Genomic DNA, 22,658 nt, shown 5'->3' with positions numbered 1-22,658 from the left:
TGTTTTTTTTTAATTGTAAGCATGTAACACTTTGATTTACCTTATTGCTGAAACGTGTTCTACAGATGATTTCTATGTTTTAAACTAAACCATATGTATAGTGTGTTTATGCATAACATTTTGTAATCACATCGAACAAATGTAAACATATACATTTGTTCTCTGTTGACCCAGTGGTATATTTCCTGGATGGAAATACCTGTTAAGGTACATCAAAGACACACTCTTAACTGTTAGTATTTTCTTACATTTGAGAAACAGGAAATACTCTTAAATGGAAAATCTTGAATTGGCTTTACTTCACAATCTTCCCTAGGATGCAGTTTTCCATGTTTCTTGTGCAGTTTTTTGCTTCCACTAAACTTTCCACTCACATGCTCAAATACATCACTTTATGAATTAACAGCTTCTTTAGTAAAGAGATTTTACTGCTTAGTGCACAAGTCAGCAATTTCCCCAACGATTATGTAGGACATAACTTTATGTTTTAGAAATATATATATAATTTTCTATTGGTCTTATGTAAAATAACTTCCTGCACTTAGAGTTAGGATTAACTTCCAAGTGAATCTTGGGTTTCCTCTGGCTGTGACTTAACCCTAGGGTCAGGGGACGACATATGACGTATAAATTGAATATACCAGTTTTCGTGTGGGTATTAGTTTCTTTCTGTCAGTTGAATTGAAATATATCTACTTTTAAATAATATCAAGCTTGTTAAAGTAGGATTAAAGAGAAATATACATTTTTAAAGAGGCGCTCACAATTAAAAAATGATGATCCGTTTAGGGTGAACAAACAAAATTGAGAAACGGGGAACGTATTTTCTGCTGTCGTGAAAAAGAATTAAATGTTCTCCGCATTTACGGCTGCCCGGCCGGCCCAGCATGTTCCAGGACGTCGCTGTGAGCGTATTTAGATGGAGCGAAGGGCGGTGGCCGGTGAATGAATAATCAAGGCTTCCATGGGCGGCGCAGTCTCGTATTTACACTGGCTCGCTCCGCCCTACGCAGAGATAGAAAACTGTCTGCGGGCCGGAGGGATGGAACAAGTGGAAGGAAATGTTGCCGACAGGCACACATTAATTACTCCGCCACACGCTCTGCAACTCGTCCGGCTGCGCTCCTTCCCCATTGCGCTGTAGCGGCAGCAGCATCCTCCTCCTCTCTGCAGAGCAGGACGAGCGATCATCCGGGCTGCCTGCGTCGGAGCTTCATGGCCGCAGCACTGACTATGAGCGGCGCACAGCAGGACCCGTTCTACCCGCTGCAGAAAGCGGCGCTGTCCGCCGCCTTCTCTCTGGAGGACTCGGCGCTGTTCGGCCTGGACTGTAAAATCTCAGAAGCGGACAAGGCAGGGCATAATGACTACACGCAGGTAAGGGGATCAAGAGCGACTTCACATGTTATGGGTTTCTTTGAATGGGCGTGGCAGATGGGGGCAGCGAACCCAGATTTTGTTTCTCCGCTCCTGGCCTGGAAATGGAGCCGGGCTCCGCTGTCTTGATTGTAGTCATCACTTTATTATTTTTACACCGTGTCGGGCCGCGGCAAGCGACCCAGCAGCTCCGCCTGAAGTCGCCTTCAGGCGCATGTTTGTCTACGCCAGCCAGCCAGCCAGCCAGTTGGTCACCAGCTGTTGGTCTCCCTTTGGTGTCCACTCACACCATCATACCACAGTGACGACAACTGACTCGGGACAGAAATGTCCCGGCCGGCTCTGTCCCCAGTTAGGAGGAAACTTGTGCAGCAGAGGATAGAAGTGTGTGTAACAGCTGGTAGTAGGTGGTGGAGCCTCAAATAGCAGCCCATCCCTAGGCTGCTGCTGCTGCTGCTACTGCTGCTGCTGCAGCGGACAGGGAGACATGGGTGGTTTCCCTACCCCCCCCCCCCCCCCACCATTCCCTCTGGTGGTGCTGTTGCTGTTTCATCCTCTGCTGTCAAGTTTAACTAACTTTCACGGTATCCAGGTGGCGCCTTTTTACCTGAACTAGACTGACCTGTGAATGGCAGCCATGATTAAACAAATGCCAAAACATGGTTGTATCCTTCACTGTTGGCCTCACCAAGTAGGTGTTTGAGTTCAGCTTTGCAGGCAGCGAGGGAATGTTGCAGCTGCAAGTTGATGACTACTTGATAAATGCTTCAGCAGTGACTGTTCTACCAAACTTTTGTCTCAGAATAGTTTAGTGGAAGCGTTGTGCTCGAATTTGTTTCTAAGCGCTTGGTTTGTTTCCTCCACAGGTGAAGTGTGAGATGGACAGGTATCTCTCCCCTCCTGCCTTTCCACCCCAGTCAGCCAGCCAGCAGAAGTCGCATAGAGACACCACGTCGGCGGTGGAGCAGTTCTTCAGCGGAGACCATGCCGGGGCTCCCTACACCCTCAACATGAACCTTTACCTCCCCGACGTGGCCTACCTGAGGATGGGCTCGTGTGAGCAGGTCCGGGCCCCTCAGGCCCAGAACCGCGCCGGCCTGGCCCAAATTAAAACGGAAGCTGCCTCGTCGTGTTTCGGCCCGCACCTACAGCCCCACTGCCCCGACGGTACGCCCACGAGCAGCTGCGGCACATCCGGGCACGAGCCTAGCAACGCTGCCTTGGAAACCTCAGCCATAAACATGTCGCTAACAGGGTTACCGGACTTCACGAGTGTTTTCACCCAATCGGGAGGAGAGGTGTTCATCAAACAGGAAATGCCGTCGCAGTTCGAGCAGCAAGGCATCCACCACGACGGCAGCGGCTCACTCTTCCAGCTCCTGAACGCCGGGTTGGATCATCACCACATTGACGGCATGGAGACTCAACAGCAGCAGATGCAGCACAATTCCAGTGTTCATGCACCTTTCCATGATTTACCAGTAGCCTCGGCTTCTTCCCAGCAAGAGCAGGGCACCAAGGCGGCCTACCGCAGGGTGTACGCGCATCCTAATGCTCAGGTGCACTCCCATTACTTGCAGCAGCAGGTGCCCTACCTGCCTCCCTCCCCGCCCAGCTCCGAGCCGGGCAGCCCCGACAGGCAGAAGGAGCTGCTCCACACTCTGTCCCCTCCTCCTTCGTACGCCGCCACCATCGCCTCCAAGTTGGCAGGGTCCACGCTCGGACCCGGACCCGCCGGCTTCGCCCTGCCCACTCCAGTCCAGGGCCCGTCTCCGGGCCTCCCCCAGGGCCCTGCAGCCCAGACCACGACGCAGAACTCCGGGACCGTCCGATACAACCGGAGGAACAACCCGGACTTGGAGAAACGCCGGATCCACCACTGTGATTACCCAGGTTAGGAGAGCAGCACGCCCTCCACATTGTGTGTGTGTGTGTGTGTGTGTGTGTGTGTGTGTGTGTGTGTGTGTGTGTGTGTGTGTGTGCGTCTGTGCGTGCACACGCGCTGATTGTTTTCCGCTGTATTGTGTGTTTCCGTCTTTTTTCCCGGTGCTGTGGTCAGGCCAGGCTGACGTCTGGCCAGTCAGAAAGGTCAGCAATATGACTACCAGATTCATTTTAAGACTCCCCTGCATTTTTTTGAAATTACACGTTGTTTTTTGAACTTCTGTCTCAGACCTCTGGAGTCACCATGCCTTCCTTGCGCTCTGCTTGTAACTGCAGCGGCGTCGCTGAAATGTAAATCATCTGCCAGTACATTTTCTCTAACCATAAGCTCAGAAAAACACTTTGCATTTATTATCGCAACCTAAACGATTGTGCCACTACCAGCCCAGAAACCCTGACTGTTGAGCCTAAATCAACGCTGGAATGATTGTGGCATGAACCGGTGCTCTTGTGGCTGTTTTAATCACACAGATGTTTTCCTACAGCCATTTGATCTTTTTTCCCCTACACGCACGCACACACACATGTACACGCACACATTTGCATGCATGCTTGAGATAGCTTGCTCAGGTTAAAGTATTTTCTTAAACCGCCTGACAAACAGCCACACACATTCAGGCTGTATGATGTGCAGCAACTTGTAGAACATGAAATGTTAACTAGCCTGTGGCAGCAGGTAAAGGAGAGAGAGACACAGGGGGGGGGGGGGGGGGGGATTTCGGTGAGCTCCCTGTAGCTTGTTCATACACGCTTAACTTCTTTAAAAGTGAGATGACACACATCCATCATTTCCACGAATCCACCTTTCACACAAGTATCTGTTAGCTGTACTCTTGTACAATACAATCACGGCAGGGCAGGACCTTTTCTAAATATTATTTCTCACTGATTATTTTTGCTTATTGGGACGAGCTAAATCCCACATAGACTGAGTTTGAACAAAGAGCCATGATACTCTGTTGAGGATCTCCAAAGCATTTACTGTGCTTCATTCCACACAGCTTCTGGTCTTCATTAGTTCAAATTTCTTGCATACCGCAGCTCGGTTTATTGGGTAAATGCATATCTGACACAAGCAGATTATTTGGTCTAAGCTGTCTGCTTTTGTTTATCTCCATCTCTGTGCCTCAGGCTGCAAGAAGGTCTACACCAAGTCGTCCCATCTGAAAGCCCACCTCAGGACTCACACGGGTAAGATGCTCCTGTGATCGATGCGCTTTTCAGTCCGCTGTGCTCGGGTTTCAAGTGTCTGCGCTGGTACCGTGTTGCTAGGCAGACCGCCGTCTTCTCGTCATGTGTTTGTAAGCGTATCCTCATTCCGCATCCTCACCCCCAATATACTATTCCATCAAAACAGGTGGAAGTGCCACACTTCTGCCAGGGGACCCGGGGGGGGATGACTCTCGCAGTATGTGATCGGGGCTAGACGTGTGGTGCCATCTTTCTCAGATTCACGTCACCAGATCAGATAAAGTGCACTTTCCCAAGGCCGGTGTTGCTTTTATTGCTGCTATTAAAGCTACTTGTCAAACTCTTTTGCAAAACAAAACTTTTTAGATGCAGTGTTCTCACCTTTCCACGAATCCATTTTTGCTTTAGGTAGTTTGTTGTAAACTGTTATTATTTAATCAAGAAAAAAAAAAAAATCCACCCTCCCAAAGACGAGCTTCTCAACGTGCCTGCCTCTGATGACATCACGCAAGGCGTAAAACAACCAAGCAGATTTGTTTTGAAAATGTTTCATGCCAGTGTTGTCAATATCCCATTGATTGCACTTTGTGTGGCTGCGGGAAAACATTTAAGCCACATATATGAGAACACTACAGGAAATCTGGCAACAATAAAACACACTAACGTGATTTGTTTCAGATTCCTGCTGACTGGAATGGACAGATTTTGGTTTAAAAGATCTTCGGCGATCATATAGAACCATCTTATTTTTAAAACGAAAAAAGAAAACAAGGTCTGGTCGGCATGGAGTGTTTATTCAGAACCGCTGTATTCTGCCAAGAACTATCACCAGACAGATTTATCCACTCAGTTCTAGTAAAACCATCATTCATGCACCTGCAGAACAGCGAATACCATCAACAGCAGTTCTGTCCACACGGGATGCGAGAAAAACAGATACTTTTACATTCTAAAAATGTTTAAATGTCCAAATTAGAAATTTTAACAAAAGATTACATTCTGAATTTAATGTAAAATAAGGAGATTTTGCATGAAATTATAATTAGGTGAACTTTTTATTTTTGATTTGTCTCATTAAAACTTATACTTCAGCCCAAGCCGTTGGTGGTTATAAAGCTGTAATTTTCATACTTCTATGTCAGATTAGCTTCCAGATTAGCATCTTAATCTTTTTTTTTTAAGAAATTAAATGACAAAATAAAGCAATATGAGATCAAAAATTTATATTTAATGCTGATTGTTACATACTGGATTTTCCAGAGTATGGCTTACAAATAGATTACATCATTTTATTACTTTGTGGGGGTTCTGCATGTAAACCAGTCAGGTGGAATATTTGCAACAGGAGTAAAAACACATTCACACCAGTTAGAAATCTGAAGACAGCTTAAGATTTCTGCCAACACTTGGTGGATGTTTAGTTGCCTGTTGTTACATCCAATGAATTGAAGTAATTTGCTTTTACTTATGTCATATGTCATATAATGGGGGCAAAATGGTTGTACTGAAGGATGGAATCACACAGGTCTATTCAATTTTTGTGCCTCTGATGTCATTGACCCAAATGAACAGAGCAGAATTATCAGAATTGTTTTATCTAATTATTGTTTTTTTGTTTGGTTTTTTGTGAAATCCTTTAGTGGAAATCCGTACCTTCTTACCCAGCTTTGTTTTTATTCATTTGTTTGTTTTTATCAGTTCATATTTGTTAGTGAGAGTAAATGCAGTGGATCGATAGTAGTTTTTATTATACACAAACGTTTGTTGCCCAAATGCAAAAAAAAAACAATTTAGCCCTTCCTGTTTTAAATTTCCCTCCTCAAATAATCCTTGCCGCATGCACTTTCCCTTTATCTCTGATTCCCCTTCCGTCTCTGTGTTTTCCTCAATCCGTTTCCTCCTCGCACGTTTAGTTTCAAACTATTTGGTTTTCCTGGACGAGCAGCGTCAACAAACAAGTGCTTAGGTGTTGGGCCCCACCTCGCTCCAGCTGACAAAACAAAGCTTCTGTTGATATCTGGGCATTCCTCGCTCATCTGGAAGTACACACAAAAGCTCTCTCTCTCTCTCTCTCTCTGTGTCTCACCCAGAATCAGTTCCACTCATTAATCCGGGTGATTTGTGCAAAACGGCGGTGATGTGTGTGTGCATGTCTCTGAAGTGCATTTCAGTATTAGGAACATGACACGACAATTAGATCGTTCATGCTGCAGGGTGATTGTAGTTATTTCAGTTATTACAGACCACAAGATGAGAGAACAACACGTAAACGGTTGTATAGCTCGAGCTATATATCCTCCCTGCACTCAACAACCTTTTTTTTTTCTCTCCCTCAGTTCCTTTCAATCATCCAATCATCCTTCAATCTAGTGTTTTTTTTTGTGTGTATTGTTTTTTGGATGCCTTCCACCTTCAACCCTTTGTGAAATCCCCTTCCCCCAACAATTTATTTCTATCTTTGTCTATTACTCATTCTACATCTCTGATTCAGATGCTTCAGTGCACACCCACGCACACACACACACACATACACACCCCTCCTCATGCACCTGTCAGTAATCTGTATGAGATGATTCCTAATGCGTTTGGGCCCCGGTGGGAGTTCCCACTCTAATCTCCATCAACATCCATTACCCTGATTGTGAGTGTGTCGGTCTGTATTTGTGTGTGAAAGTGTATCCAGCTTGTTCTTTCATCGACTCTCTTGGCCGTGTTGTCCACGTTCAGGTGCGCGTCGATGATGCGTTTCTTTAGTGTTCCGACATCGTGATTCATCGTGTTGCGGCTTAATTGCTGTGGTTTGGGCAACACTTCGCAGCCTGTTGAGCTTGTTGGGAGGGTTTGATGCAACCCAAAGACGCTTAACGGCTCTTGCTTAACTTCTATGCTGTGGAATTCGATTTAGATTCAACGCTTAAAAATAAGAACTTCTCACTTCCATCTCAATGAGGCAGTTGAGTCAGGAAAGCCTTTATTAACGAGATTTAAATCTTCTTAAGCCCGCCTCCGCACGCGCATACACATACACACACCTTAAACCTAGAGGTTAGAATGCTGTGCAGACGTCTGAAGAGATGCAAATCTTTCCACAGAAACTTTTCATTTCTATCAGCCATTTGCATTCTTGTTTAGTTTTTTTTTCTAATTATTTTTACTGAACTCACATCCAGTGACGTGCTTGGTGAGACTGATATATTTACGGTAATCATGCGTAAAACAAATTCTAGTTTGGCTTTAGATTTACACGGTTCAGGTGTTTACGGCTTCATTTTTACTGCTTGCATAGGCATTTAGCACACTATCTATGAATATGATCTGCCGTCATGCAGGTCCTTATCATGACACTCCCATCGCTGTGCTTCACTTTCAGCACATTTCATTTGGTCTGGCTACAGAAATATCAATGACATCTGTACACTATTTTTTTTTTTTCTTTGTCTTTCCTGACTCTTCTGGCCAATTCTTTTCCACTTTCTTTCTATGCTAGAATGTTAGCATGAGGCAAAACAGAGAGCTGGGTTGTTACTGTGTTAAATAACATTGGTTTCATCAAAAATAATTAGGAATGCACCAATCAGTTGGCCAGACATCGCAATCAGCTAATTTTCCAAACTTCATTTTTGCTCTACGAAATAATGGAGCAATGCCTTTTTTTAAAAAAATCTGAGTTATGTTGAACTCTTTGGTTAGAAACCAATGCTGTGGTGCATAAATTGGGACAATCTGGTAATTATTTTAATTTCCCAGTGGATTCAGAACCTGCAGCACATTTTTAGAATTTAGATTGGGGGAAAATTTTCTTCTTTTTTTTTTACTCTTTTCAGCTGATGTCAATTTTTACTTTCTGAGTCAAGATTAACACAAAAAAACAAAACAATTTTATAATTACAATTTTAAAAATAAACATTTTTAGATATTTAATAAGGAGCATGTGCGTTTCTTGTAAGCTAGGTAAACAAACTCTTAAAGATGTTTGGACCAATGAGACTGAAACAAGCGGTTGGGTAAAGGTTGAGGCCACACAAGGTTTCTGCAAAGCGCCTGCAGCCAGAGGCGTGGAATGAAGAAGTGACAAACAGCCTAAACCTATCAAAGACGTGCCAGAAGTAGTAGTAGACAATACAGAGGAGTATCTGTGGGAAACTTGCACAGTACTGGTGTTGGAGTGCCTGATAAATGCCTGTGAGTGACAGTGTTATGACTGTATATGCTGTCAGACAACTGGAATTCTCAGCGAAGCCTGTTTTCCCAGTTTCTCCACCTGACTGTGTGAATCATGAAGGATTTAACTTGTGTTTTCACAAGACGTATATCACTGTCTTCAGTATGTGCGTCCCGCCACTTGAACAGTTTGTGAACATGCGAAGACGTTCAGCTCGACACTGCTGTGATATGAACTAACCAAGACTCCCTTCTCCTTCGTTGCAGGTGAGAAGCCGTACAGGTGCACGTGGGACAGCTGTGACTGGCGCTTCGCTCGTTCCGACGAGCTCACACGCCACTACCGGAAACACACGGGAGCCAAGCCCTTCCAGTGCACCGTCTGCTCCCGCTCCTTCTCCAGGTCCGACCACCTCGCGCTGCACATGAAGAGGCACCAGAACTAGCCACGTTTTTGCACGCGTGCCACAGCCGTGCTGTGCTGAGCCCTCGTCCTGAATCTCACGTAAAGCACTCGGCTTGTGTCCGATAGCTACAGTGTTAAGCGGCTGCGCGATGCCAAGCAGCTTTTACTGACATCCCAGCTCCTCCCGGTGCTGCCATCGATCAATACAATTGTATGATAGCTAAGGAAGAAAACGGTGGCCAAGAAAATGTTTGGTTTAACACTGTCACAAGGTATGATACAAAAAAAATTCTTTGGACAAGAACAAAAAAAAAAAAAAGCTCCATAGCGTAAAGAAAATGGTAGCTCCTTCACGTTTTCCGGTCCATTTGGACTTTGTGTGACTGGAAAGAAAAAAAACATTGTCTGTCTTTGTTGTAATGTAGAACTTCTTAATTCAAGAACATCTTTTGTTTACTCATTGGTATGTCTGTCTAAATAGCTGGAATATCCAGATTTTTATTTTATTTTATTTTTTTAACCAAATCCTTCGGTTTGCACTAGAACTGATCGTGTATCTCATGCACCAACAAAACGTTCATTATCACAACTGGACATGCCACGCCAGTCACCGCTGTCCGGATATTAAAAATTGAAAGCATTTATTCTCCTGAGACAAAGAAGATGAAGCATAGAAAAAGAAGAGGAAAAAAAAACATGAGAGGAAGGTAGAGATGGCAAGACTGAATTGTTTTTCATTTTATAGAGAGGAAATCTGCAGATGGCTGAGTAACATAGGGACATGGGTGGATTGTAAAGAGCAGCCATTAGGCGATCAATTATTTAGGATGGGTTTTTGATGGATGTCCAGCTGGAGAAATGTAAGCAGACCTGATTCTGTTAAAACAGAAGCAGCTGTATTTATGCACAAGCTTGAATTAAGCATCTTCAGAATTTCATTTCTGTGCAGATTGTGCCATCCAACTTTTATTTTTGTTTTTTCATTTGAACCAAAGTCTAATCTTCGTCATCAACACCCTATGAAGTGCCTCCTTCCGTGGTTAATGTGTTCCTGTTCTGTCAGAGCGATTAGTGTAGGCGGTTCTTTTAAACACACATGGTGCTGTTTTTGGTTCCTGTTCTGTTAAAAAAAAAAAAAAAACTCTCTGAACTCAGTACGGGGAGAGGGAAACGAGAAACGTTAATATCCTAAAGCTGATCATCTCCATTGTAATAAAACAGCTCAGCTCTGAACACTTGAGACATCCTGAAACAGCGTGGAGCTTTTGTACTAAAGTGACAGTCTGTCTCTTTCTCCAAGGAGGTTTTAGCCTTTTTTTTTTTTTTTTTAAATCTGTAGCCAGATAACTAGCAACAGGGCTCCATCAGGCCTTCAAACTTGGACACATGCTCTGTTAGAGGACAGATTTGCCACGTCTTTGAAGTTAAAGAACTTGAATATATTACACACAGCTCCATTTAGATAAATGTCCTCCTCTTGCCGCCATTAGCACCCTGACAGCAGTTTTGCTCAGAGATGCAACAGTCAGAGTTTACCGATCTGTTTTGTAAAACTTTGACCCGCCAATACTGCTGTGATCGGACGTCAGTGTCTCATGTTGGGTGCGCGTGCACTGTCATGCACGGTAATTGAGAGCAATCACACCACAACTGGGTTTTTACCGGCATTCCAAAACCAGAACCAAAGCACGGCAGACTGAGGTTGAAGCTCGGAAAGTCTCGCTCTCTCTCGCTCTCTCGCAGCTCGATGTTGCTTCTCACAGTTGCTGCAGCTGCACTGAAAGGTGCTGCTGTCAGTGCAGCCTGTTCTTTGCTTACATGCCGTGCGTTCACTGATGGGGAGAATGTTTTTGAGTATCCGACCTGACGATCAAGCAGAAAATCGGCCTTAATTGCTGATTTCTCGGTGCATCTCTGCTTTTGTTCTGCTTTAGCAAGCCACAATCTTGTAAACCATAACTCCATGATCCATTAAGACCTATACTGTACTTTCTTTTTTACTAACTAATAAAAACAAAACGGGACCTTTTTTAATGAAATAAATTTTGGTAGCTTTTGTTTATAGATGTATGGTCTTAATGGATTACTGTATTTACAGAACATGAGCTTAAGAAGGGGAATAAAAAGGGAATCTGTCCTCTAATATACACCCATGTCTGAGATTGATTGTGTGATTCGGCCTTTATAACTGTACTTGTTCATTCACTGCAGGTAGCTTAAAGATAATATAGCACTGTAATCTAACAAGGGAAATCTCTCTATTTATTTAATTGTGTAGAAGCTGGGATATAACAGATTCACTGTGTTTTTTTTGTTGTTGTTGTTTTTTTTTTTTTTACCCCAGCAAAAAATGCCTTAATGTAAATAAATGCACTGTAAATAAATTTTTGTTCCATTTTTTTTTAATGTGTTAACAATAGGGCAGAAAAAGAGGAAAATGCCCTGCATCCAAAAATATTTGAGCCTTACACCTCAGTTTTGTTCTCTCGTCCAAACTATTTTGATGCCATTATTATATATGTGTGTGTGTGTATGTAAATATATATATATATATATATATATATATATATATATATATATATATATATATAGTCCTTCCAACAACTTATTTTTTGTAGCTTTTTTGCTTGTTTGTTTTCTTCCATGGTAAACGTTCCAAAGACAAAAGTTGTATTTTTTTCTTCTCTCTCTTCAACTGAGTGAAACCGATGGTAATAAAGTCAAATGACACTTTTACAGATGTGTTGTCCCGGCTGAAATCATTGCGATACGATCGCTTTCCCCGTACCTCTCAACTTAACCTGCTACCATGTGGAAATATCGCGGACGCGAGCCACGCACGGTGGGTGCTTTCTCCATGAGGTTCGGATTAAAGCTGGGGCGTGCTGTGCAGCCAGAAAGCGAGGTGCCCGAGGGGTATTAAAACGGGTCTTGTCGAGGCTTGAATAAAACAAACCACACGCACAACCTCTTAAAACACGAAGTTTTTATTTGAGTGTGGAAGCACTGATCCGGATGGGGGCTATAGTTATATATCAGAACAAATAAAGATAAAGGATACATATATGGGGGAGAGGCTGAGCCCCCTCATCCAGGGCCTGTAAGTAACCTGCTGTACCCTTGCTGATGAACAAACAATAGTTCTTTGATATCCCAGCAAGAGACAATGGACAAGAAAATAAATCTGACCAGCACCACTTGGGGACCTGACTGGGGGGAATCCCACTGCATTGAACTGGACGCTCAAACGCGCTCTCGGCACCATATGTTCCTGGTTTAAGTCCTAAATGTGACCCGGGGTCTCTGTTGTAATCTACCTCAGATGTCTGCGAGGAGGGAGGAAGATGGAGAGGGAGAGAGGGGGGCGGGGGGGGGGGGGGGGAGAAGTGAAACGCGGAACAATCCAAACAAAAGAATCTCTGGAGGGACCCAATCAAAACCACTTCCGTCCTCCTACATCTTCTCTCCATCTCCTCCTCCGCTCTTCTTCTTCTTCTTATTTGATTTCATTTTTCTCCCCTGCTTTGCCTTGTCTTTCTATGCACCGGGCCCCTCCCCACACCCCTCCTCTCTCCATGCCCCTCCCCAGTACTTTCCCGGTGGAAAGTATTGCCTGAAAAGTCCAGCGGCGCAACTCCGTATAGGTCAGAGAGGAAGCTGTTCTCATAACCTGCTCAAATCCTCATCCTCATCTTCATTCATAACAAACAAAACAAAAGAAGAACTCGCAGGTATTTGTATGAGGCTTTGATGTTTAAAAAAAGAAAAAGAAAAAGAAGAAGCAGAAAGACTGTCTCATACACGCGCACGCACACGCGCTTCGGTGGTGACGAGTGAGTGAGTGGGAGCTACCGGTTCATGTTTTTGGATCAGCTAAATTAATGTCGCACATCTGGAAGAAGGCTTCTGCCTGCTCCACCCTCTGCTGTGCTGCGTTGGTGTGATTCCCAGTGCCTGCCCCCCCTCCTCCCCATCCCCTTCTTCTTTTTTTTTTTTTTTTTTTTTTTTTTGTGAGTGTGTTTGTGAGTGTGCATGCTGGTATAAAGTTTCCAGCGCACCTCTCTTGAAGCAGACCACCCACTCGGAGGACCAACAGAGTGACCGCGGGGAGGGAGCGGATAGACACCGGCGCGCACTCACATCATGCGCGGCTCCGTCCAAGATCAACTCTTCCCAATTTTCTCGGAATAGAACATGTTGTTGTCAGGAGATGGGAGAGATACCGCAGCAGCTGACATGCTAGCTCACAGCGAAAGATAACATCAAAGATGAAGGGTTCACTGCAAGACATTTTTATTAAAAAAATAATAATAATAAAAAATAAAATAAAATGGTGTCTAAGGTGACACTGATGGTTTCTTGAAAACGTTTGAGTATCAAGCATCATCAAAGCTGGAGTCTTTAGTTATTCTAATATTAAATATGAATGCTTGACAATCATCCTACACATTGGGCTTCACTGCTACTGTTGAATGAATTTGTTACTTTTAATTTATGGCGTTTTTACCATTTGGCTTCTTCAAAATGTCTTCGTAATGCTGCTACTTTAGATTACCTTAGGTGGTTCTTTATTTGCTTATTTATTTACGTCCATTCCAGGACCAGATCATTTTTTAAAGTAACATTTTTTTGTTGGTAAATTGACTGAACTTGTACAGCGTGTTTTCAATAATTTTTTTTTTACCACTCAAAGCGCTTTACACTAGAGTCACATTCACCCATTCGCACTCACAAACACACCGATGGGTAAAATTAAGTGCCTTGCCCAGGGGAACATCGACATGTGGCCGGAGGAAGCTGGAATCGAACCTACAACCTTCTGACAGCAAATCGACTACTTGACCCACAGAGTCTATGGCTTTCTGTAGCTGAAGCCACGAAAAATGTGCTATTAATTACTGACGGAGCATTATTACAGTGATTCTCAAAGAGCTGTTGGCTGAAAGTTTGGCACACACCTGCCAATTAGTTAAATTATGATGTGATTCTTAAGATCCTTGATAACTCTGTTTAGGCCTCACCCATTCAAATTATTTCTATACCTACGTAGGCACACATTGCACAACATGCTATTCTGGTCAGATTCCAGACAAAATGAGTGAAATGGTGGTCAAAGTCCAAAAGAAAAAGCTTTAATAACTTAAGAAAGACAGTAGAAGTCGAGTTTGAGACTTCCCAAACAGGTAAGGCGCATCGGAGGCAAAGTAGAAACAAACCAGGAGGGGTTTAAAACTTTTGCACAGTGCTGCATGTTTATTAGACTTTACATATTTTTCACAGTTTTTTTTTGTTGTTGTTGTTGTTTGAAGTCTACACAGAAGCATACTATCAGTTGCTAGGGAGGTACGGTCACACACTCAGTGACTAATGTTGAAATGATGAGTACAAAGCACCATAAAGCAGCATGTGAATCAGCAAATTTCCTGGTAAAGGACCGTTAAAAGTGAACATTCTGGTAATAATTCATTTATTTAGACACAAATCCCAAGTCCTAACAGTAAGTCACCGTAGGTCATAGATACTCCCCACCACATGTAAAATAGATCCAAAGAAGAACCACTGGACTTTCTTTGACATCAGTCAGACATCTTCAAACCTGTGTGACCTTTGATGCCTGTTACACAGGTACGAAAGCTAAAAACCTTTAGCTTTTGTACTCTTCCTTGCAGGTTCTGATCTTGATTCATTGGAAAGGAAAAAAACAAAAAACCAAATGAAACATATCTCCAGTTTCTACAGCCTCTCTAATCACAGCAGTTTGTTCACTGTAACCAGCTGGACTGTAGTGAACAACTCCCTGACCAAACACTGAAGGTCTGCGTCTTGTTTTCTCACATTCTTCATGGTTTCAGAGGACAGAGGTGATGGAGCATGTAGTCATTGTTTAGTTAGTCATACTTTTACATAACTGGAAGCTTGCTTGTTCCATAGCTGTAGTCAGCTACAGCTATGGAATGTCATAAATGCATTGTTTGCAGTCAGAGGCGGCCCAAAGCGTGTTTGGGGTCCTGAAGAGAATGTGATTTTGGAGCTATAAGACCACAACCTGTGGCCACCAATGGGAGGCCTAATGCAACTTTTAAGTTGTAAAAGCTCAACTGAACAATTACTTTAACTACACCTTGGAATGGGATTTTTCTTTACTGCACAATCCAATGCAATTTGATGCTTTCAAGGAATCAAAAACATTTTTGAAAGTCTAAAAGAAATGTCAATTCTTTGGAAAGTTTGGAAGTTGGAGATTTTTTAATTGGAACAATAAATGTACTTGTAAATTTGAAGCTGGGAGGTTCAAATTTCAAGTCTTCAAAAAGGCTTTTTAGAGCCTTTCGAAGGCTCTATAAAGCTGCTTAGATTGCACATCCCCTGGGCCGGCTTGCCTTACATTACAATTTTGTTGGAATTTACTGAAGTTCATAAAACATGCTTTCCCGTTTTTCTTTCCACTGGATCTCGCTGGAGAAAAGTATGCTTCAGAAATGTATGATTCAGCATTACTAAGTGTCTATTACGTGCAGGAGGTTTAAAAAAAAAAAAAATCACCAGAGTCATGAGCTTTATGTAGATTTATTGCTAGTTTACCAATCATGTCTCTGTTTGAAAGGGCAACTGTAAGCCTGGTTACCGCCCTTTCAGTTCTGTTTATTTTTCAGTTTTTGTACCTTTAAAATAAATGTAAACATATTCTTGTAGTTATTTCACCTTTACAGTTGATGTGCACTGTTTTTCCTATCCTAATCTTCACTGGTGCATCCGACGACGCATTATTAAGGAGTTATGAAACAAGTCATGATTGCAGATTTTCTGCGTCCCTCCTAATGTGACCCCCCCCCCAATGCTTTTTCACAGTCTATCGTAGAAAAAGCCAGACGGGCAGCTGCTTCAGACACGGCTCAGTGGTTATCAATGGAAATTTAATTTCTGTGACAGACAGCTCAGACGTTCTGAAGGACGCTGCTGAAGATCAGCCTCCGTGTGAACGGAGTGCAAGGGGGGAAAAAGTAAAATTCCTCACTAGTTGTTCAGCATGAAAACAGAAAATTGGGCATGTAAAATGAATTAAGATTAAGATAATAATAAAATAAATTAATAAAATAATAAAAATAATCACTTTAGTTAGCCTCTCAACAGTCATGAGGTTATTTCCTCTCTTTTTTTTTTTACTGTTTTCTTCTATTTTCCTAACTTCCTTTATTTTTGTCTTTTGTTTGTAGATCTCTGTATTCACAAAATAATAGTGCAACGAAGCTTAGCTCAACCGTAGCTAAGGCTAAGATATTCCTTTTTGTTATCAAATTGTTAGAAAAATGCAACCTGAAATGAAAATGACAAAATTATTTAGTCAATGAAACCTTGAAAAATATAGAAGAAAAGTAGAGCCTTACAAACAACACCGAAGAGAAACTCTAGAGCCATAGATCAGACTTTACAGCTCCCGGTTAGTGTGTAAGATGTTAAAGTTTATCACAGGACTTTTGGAAAATAACTGAACAGTCATGTCTCATTTGGAGAGGTTCCAAAGTGGAAAAGAACAACCAGCAGCAAGCAGATAGCTTCAGGCCTGAAGCAGTACAGTAGAAACATTTCACAAAACACGAATGGAAGCCAAAGAAGAGATGCTAGGTCATAAAGCATGGCAACACGTTTAGAGAAGACCCAGCGCAGCATGTAAGCTCATTATGCCGAGCATTAATACATGGTGGTGATGAAATGACATAGAGACATTGCAGTAACTGAGTTCCGAGTATTCTGCACCACAATTTCATCCACATAAGGAAGAATATCAGCTCCAAAGTTTGCGTCTACTTCGAGTCAAATAGCATCTAGCAACTCAAATCAACCTCATTTTTCAATTTTGCACTTAAATCAGTTTAAGCGTTCCCTTACGTAAGGAAAATTTGTCATTTTTACGACTAACCCGGGTGTTGCATCTAAGTTTACACAAATAGCACAATTAAGAAAATTTTGAACACACATGTTTTCTGCTGGATCTACAGCAGCATTTCCCAGGCCTGGTCGTCAAGGCCTGCATGACCTGACCTGCATGTTTCAGATGTTTCCCTGCCTCAACACACCCCATTCAGATGATCGCAATTCAGCAAAAGCCTGCTAATCAGCCATCAATTGAAATCATGTGTGCTGAAGCAGGGGGGAACTGCCTAAAACATGCATGGCAGCGTGCCTTGAGGAACCAGAGTTGAAAAACACTCATCTACAGTGTATGGATTTGTGCTGGTGGTGCGTATGATTCTAGAAATACTCCAGTGATGTTCAGAGACTAGAATTGGGTGTACGAGCTTGAGTTTCTTGTGGACTTTCTCCCCTTTGTACAAGGTCAATTTTATATGTTCTGGCCCAAATATACACATACCCCTGCACTTTTGGTTCATTGTCCCTTAGTAAGATGGTGCAGCAGCAAAACCATGTGCCGTTGAAAACTCTGGTATATTTCGAACTGGATATCGGACCACCCATCTTAGAAAGAAAGGTATAGCTCAATCAAAGTGCCTGAACCCCAGTAAAGACCCCGTTTTTAAGGAAAAGCTTAAGGGTTTTGAGGTGAGGGCCATTCCAGAAGCTCAGTGTTTGCCTAACAAATCTAATAGAAGTTTTAGGTTGTGAGTTTGGACAACCTATAGCCGTGCCTGAGTTTCAATCAGCTAGCGGCTGATTTTAGGTGAACTTTTCTTCATCATTTTATCTTGTTTGCACAATACAGCAGTACAACTGACAGTTGTACAGACCCTGAGCATGATACTACCACCACCATGCTGTGGAGTAAGTTCCGTATTCTTAGACTTGAAAGTGCCACCCGTGTTCCTCCAGACTGTGATCCAGTCATTGTCTCTAAATCACTCTGTCTTTGTTTCGTTTGACTTTTACCCAAAAAGAATTTAGTTTGCCCCAAAAGGGGAGCGACACATTTCAGTCATCCCTGATGGTGTTGATATAACAGCAGGAACTTTTTACTTGGTTGGCACCGTGTGTCTAACATCTAAATCAAATTACACAAGAAGCTTGTTGAAAGATGCAAAAATAGTTTAGTTTGGGTGTAATTTGTGAGAGGACATTCATCTAAATAAATTATTATTTATTCATGGCTGGTGATGAGTGTGAGTACTTTAGTTTCATTTTAATAGTATGTAGACTTGTGCACACTTTCCTGTGTCTTGCATTTTCATTGTTCTAGGTGTGTAAACCTGACACCTACAGTACATACTACTCTCTGGATCTTTTCCTTGCATATGAATTTAACACAAGTTTCCGTTTATCTGTACGCTTTACATCCTCATACCAATCTGTCTAAACACCTGAGGGGAAAAAATGTCCTTCCATATAGATCGTCTTATTTTCAGGGTAATTAAACAAAGACTTCAGATCTGGTTTCTGACTTGGTTTTCCTTCTTTTCTATTTAATTAGAAAAAAGAAAATGTAAAATAGAATGTGAATATTTTTATATCTTACATACCACTTGTAGTTTTATTTTTGATGCAGTTGAACAGCCCAGAAAAGAGATCAATTGTCGAATGAAAGTGCTTACAGTTTTGCCACTGTGAATGTGAGCACAATGGCAAAGACAAAAATAACAAAACCAAAACAAAACAAAAAACGTTTCACTCCAATAAGTTAGATTAGATTAGATCAGGAGCAGAAGAAACACATTAACCGAGGCTGAAAAGCAACTTGCTGTCAAACAGGTTGGGTTTCCAGGTATGCACTGTCTCAGGAAAGGGCTGCAAGACCAGTACGTTTTCTACCTCCACGTAGTTAGTTCCTCTAGAAGGGTTGGAGCCTGTTAAGTATTTGATGAACTAATTATTTGCTAAGTGATAAATGTGATCCTTGATTCAAAATGATGTTGATGAGTGCAGATGGTAGATGAGCTACAGTCAAGACAGCCGCAGTGTTTGCATCGAAGGAGTGAGGAGTTCTTCTACCGCAAAATTATCGTTTATTTTAATTGAAATTAAGTTTGTATGAGGTCAACCCGGAGAACATTTCTGTGCGTCGGCGTTCATTCATTTGGAGGAGATTGTGATGCAGGAGTAGCCATGAGAGGCGTAGAAACTTCACCCAAGACTCAGGGGAAGTTAAACAAGGATCTTTGTGTTGACTGTAGGAAAGACGCTTCTGTTTATCTGTTCACTTTACATCCTCATACCAGTCTATTTAAACTCACAAAGGGACAAATATGACCCTACTGACAGCTCAAATTATCTTCACTGATGACAATTATGATAACATAAACCAATCTGTAAATTCAAAAGTCTAGGTTGCCTTTTTGTTTTCCTTTTTATTCAGTAAAAAATTTATTAAAGTGGCATGTGAGTATTTTTAGATTTTACATACCCCTTGTCATTTTGTTTTTGATGCAGTTCAGAAAAGAGCGAATTCTAGAATGAAAGTACTTTCAGTTTTGCCCTGTGAATGTGAACACAAGAGCAGATGGTGAAAAACCCCAAAACAAAACAAAACTTCACTTAAAAAAACGAATTCAAAATATTAGATGAAGGAGAAAAGAAACACATTAAGCAAAGCTGGAAACTATCTGCTGTCGACCGAGTCGAGTTTCCAGGTATCCATCATTACCAGATTGGATTGAAAGACAAGTAACTTTTCCACCCTCTGAAGTTCCACGAGGAAGTAAAGTCAGCCAAGATCTTCGTACTGACAGTGAGAAAGTCATTGTATTTATCTATAAATCAACCTTCTCCATTTCATTTCCAATGAAATAAAGCTTGTGTAAAAATGGCCCACTTATTGTTGTGGAAAAGTGTTTAAAACATGCAGTGTTGCATTTGAGACCACGGTGTTGAAACTCCCACCTGTCTCAAAAATACACCAGCTGCTTGTACACACTCGTGTGTATTAATACACAAAAATGGATTTTATTTCATAGGACTTCCTGGTAAAACAGAGGCTGAATAAATAATAGGTAATAGGAGGGATTTCAGTCTGTTCTGTTTTCTAAAATTTCACAAAGAAACAGCAAAAGGTATGACGTTTTAGAATTGCTACGTGAGGAATTTTTCAGTTTTGTCACTAAAGTCACTTTCTAACTTTGACTAGTCCATGACTTGTTTGGTTAATAACTTTAGCTTTTGTATCGTTTTAGCTAAGAACCAGCTAAAGCTAACCTCCTACCTGCCATTTGGATTTCTTACCAAGTTGATTTCTCCATGATGATCTCCATGATCTATCAATGTTTTTGTTCTCAAGTAGCTCATTCAGCATTTCTCACTGATTTCATACCAGAAAATGAAATCAACCACAGGTTGTGTTTAAACAACTGATACTTATCTGAACAAATGTGGCCTTTGTGAAAACTTTGGGCACATTGTGCAATACATCAGTCAGGGTAACCTGCTCGTCAAGTCAGACAAAAGTCTTGTATTTGGACCTCTGTGCTGCTGCATTACATAGATTTACAGAGTAATAAATCCACTGTATTAAAATGTTTTTTTTTACTCATAAATTTCCAGTCCAAAAACGTACTATTTTAAAAGTCTTGCATTCAGCAGACCAGCTACTTGTCTGAGACTACAAAATGTCCAGGAGGACAATGTACTCTCACTAAAAGTTACAAATATTTAGCTCAGTGTCTTTTTGAAGACACTTTAACATGCAAAAATCAAACTGATTGACGTGGGAAGTAGGGCACCATGCTCGCACAGCTAAATTAAAAGACGGTAATTCTTTTTGGCTGTTGCCTAATTAAAAGCTTGTCCTGACCTGTCTGACCAGATACTACCCACTTTAACTAATCACAATAAGTTTGTTTAACAACTAAACATGTCTAGCAGGTTGTGGAGTTCTCAGAGACGGACAGCCAGTGTTTCTCATTAACTCTCTTCCCCTCCTTCCTTCAGATTATCCTATTATATGATGAGAGCCTCTCTGATGCCTGAATCCCCCTGATGCTGCCAAAATATCCCCTAACACCTACACAAAGTCGCTGAATGCAACTGCTCAAGCACACAAACGCACAGAAAAGCGGAGGATCACACATTTGATGAGCTTCTTTCTTCCCCTCACTCTTTTCCTCTCGTTTTTTTTTTTTTTTTTTTGCAGCTGTGCATCATTTGAAGTAAATTGTATGAAACCTGGTATTCATAACTGCTGGCCATGATTCCACCCTGGAGTCCTACTAACATCATAATGGTTTAATCTGTGCGGTCCTGACCCGGGTCTGTTGTTCACATCTGACCTGAGTGGGAGAGAAGACGATCATTCAGCACACACAGCATCTGTGAGCTATTGTTTCTTTCCTCCTATCTATCTATCTATTTATCTATCTATCTATCTATCTATCTATCTATCTATCTATCTATCTATCTATCTATCTATCTATCTATCTATCTATCTATCTATCTATCTATCTATCTATCTATCTATCTATCTATCTATCTATCTATCTATCTATCTATCTATCTATCTATCTATCTATCTATCTATCTATCTATCTATCTATCTATCTATCTATCTATCTATCTATCTATCTATCTATCTATCTATCTATCTATCTATCTATCTATCTATCTATCTATCTATCTATCTATCTATCTATCTATCTATCTATCTATCTATCTATCTATCTATCTATCTATCTGTCTGTCTGTCTGTCTGTCTGTCTGTCTGTCTGTCTGTCTGTCTGTCTGTCTGTCTGTCTGTCTGTCTGTCTGTCTGTCTGTCTGTCTGTCTGTCTGTCTATCTAGCAATCTAGCAATCTAGCAATATAGCTAGCTAACTAGCTGACTAATGACAAATTACTTTCAACAGGACAACTATTGTTTGGCAAAACACAAATCTGTTATTTCGGGAACATGTGGCAAGAGGAAAGTCAGTATTGGACATTTCAGTAGAACATGGCGGTGGTGGTAGCATAATGTTCGGCTGCTTTTCTTAATCAGGGAAGATGTTCGGAGTAGGTGAGAGGACGGATAGAGCTAAATTCAGGTCAGTCATAAAACCTGTACGAATCTACAACAACAACAACAACAACAATAATAATAATAATAATAATAATAATAATAATAATAATAATAATAATAATAGGGCCTAGGATGAAAGTTCACCTTCTGGCAGGATGACGGCCCTGAATTTTAAGCCAGACCTCACACATGTTGTAGTGGCCCAGCAAACCTCAGACCTAAATCTAATTGGGAATTTGTGGCTAAAACCCAAAAATTGTTGTTCACAGACGCTCTCCATCCAGTCTGACCGAGCTTAAGATGCGTTTGTGTTGGGAACAAGAATGGACAAAAATCTACACGTGCAATAACCGGTTGAGAATAACTCCCAAAAGCCTCTATCTCTTTTAGACGTGCGAGTCACGGCGTAGCATCTAGGAAAGATGTCAGCTCAGTGTCAGATCCCCTCTCCAACACTCACTCATGCCACGGGACTGGAAAAAGACTGCATGACGCCCGCTGAGAGTTTCTCCACACCTTTGTGCAAAGAACAACTTGTAAGAAGGACCTAATTAGTCGGTGTCAAAAGTCCACCCTTATCTGGACACCTCTCTCCTGGCCAAGCGAAACCATATTTCACGTCAAAATGAGTGGCTGACATTTTCCG

General features: G+C 41.8%; 1 protein-coding gene across 1 annotated transcript; it reads left to right on the top strand.

Annotated features, from left to right (window-relative positions):
- The first annotated feature begins 893 nt into the window (after positions 1-893).
- Positions 894-10,419, top strand: LOC102230942 (Krueppel-like factor 5). The gene is made up of 4 exons (XM_005812176.3): positions 894-1,377; positions 2,244-3,270; positions 4,453-4,512; positions 8,941-10,419. The coding sequence occupies exons 1-4, from the start codon at positions 946-948 to the stop codon at positions 9,117-9,119; spliced, it is 1,698 nt and encodes a 565-aa protein (XP_005812233.2). The 5' UTR covers positions 894-945; the 3' UTR covers positions 9,120-10,419.
- Positions 10,420-22,658: the final 12,239 nt, after the last annotated feature.

The sequence above is a fragment of the Xiphophorus maculatus genome, chromosome 22 (genome assembly GCF_002775205.1).
Source record: "Xiphophorus maculatus strain JP 163 A chromosome 22, X_maculatus-5.0-male, whole genome shotgun sequence".
Taxonomy (NCBI): Eukaryota; Metazoa; Chordata; class Actinopteri; order Cyprinodontiformes; family Poeciliidae; genus Xiphophorus; species Xiphophorus maculatus.
Note: the sequence above shows the minus strand (reverse complement) of the source record. Positions and strands in the feature narration are given on the sequence as shown.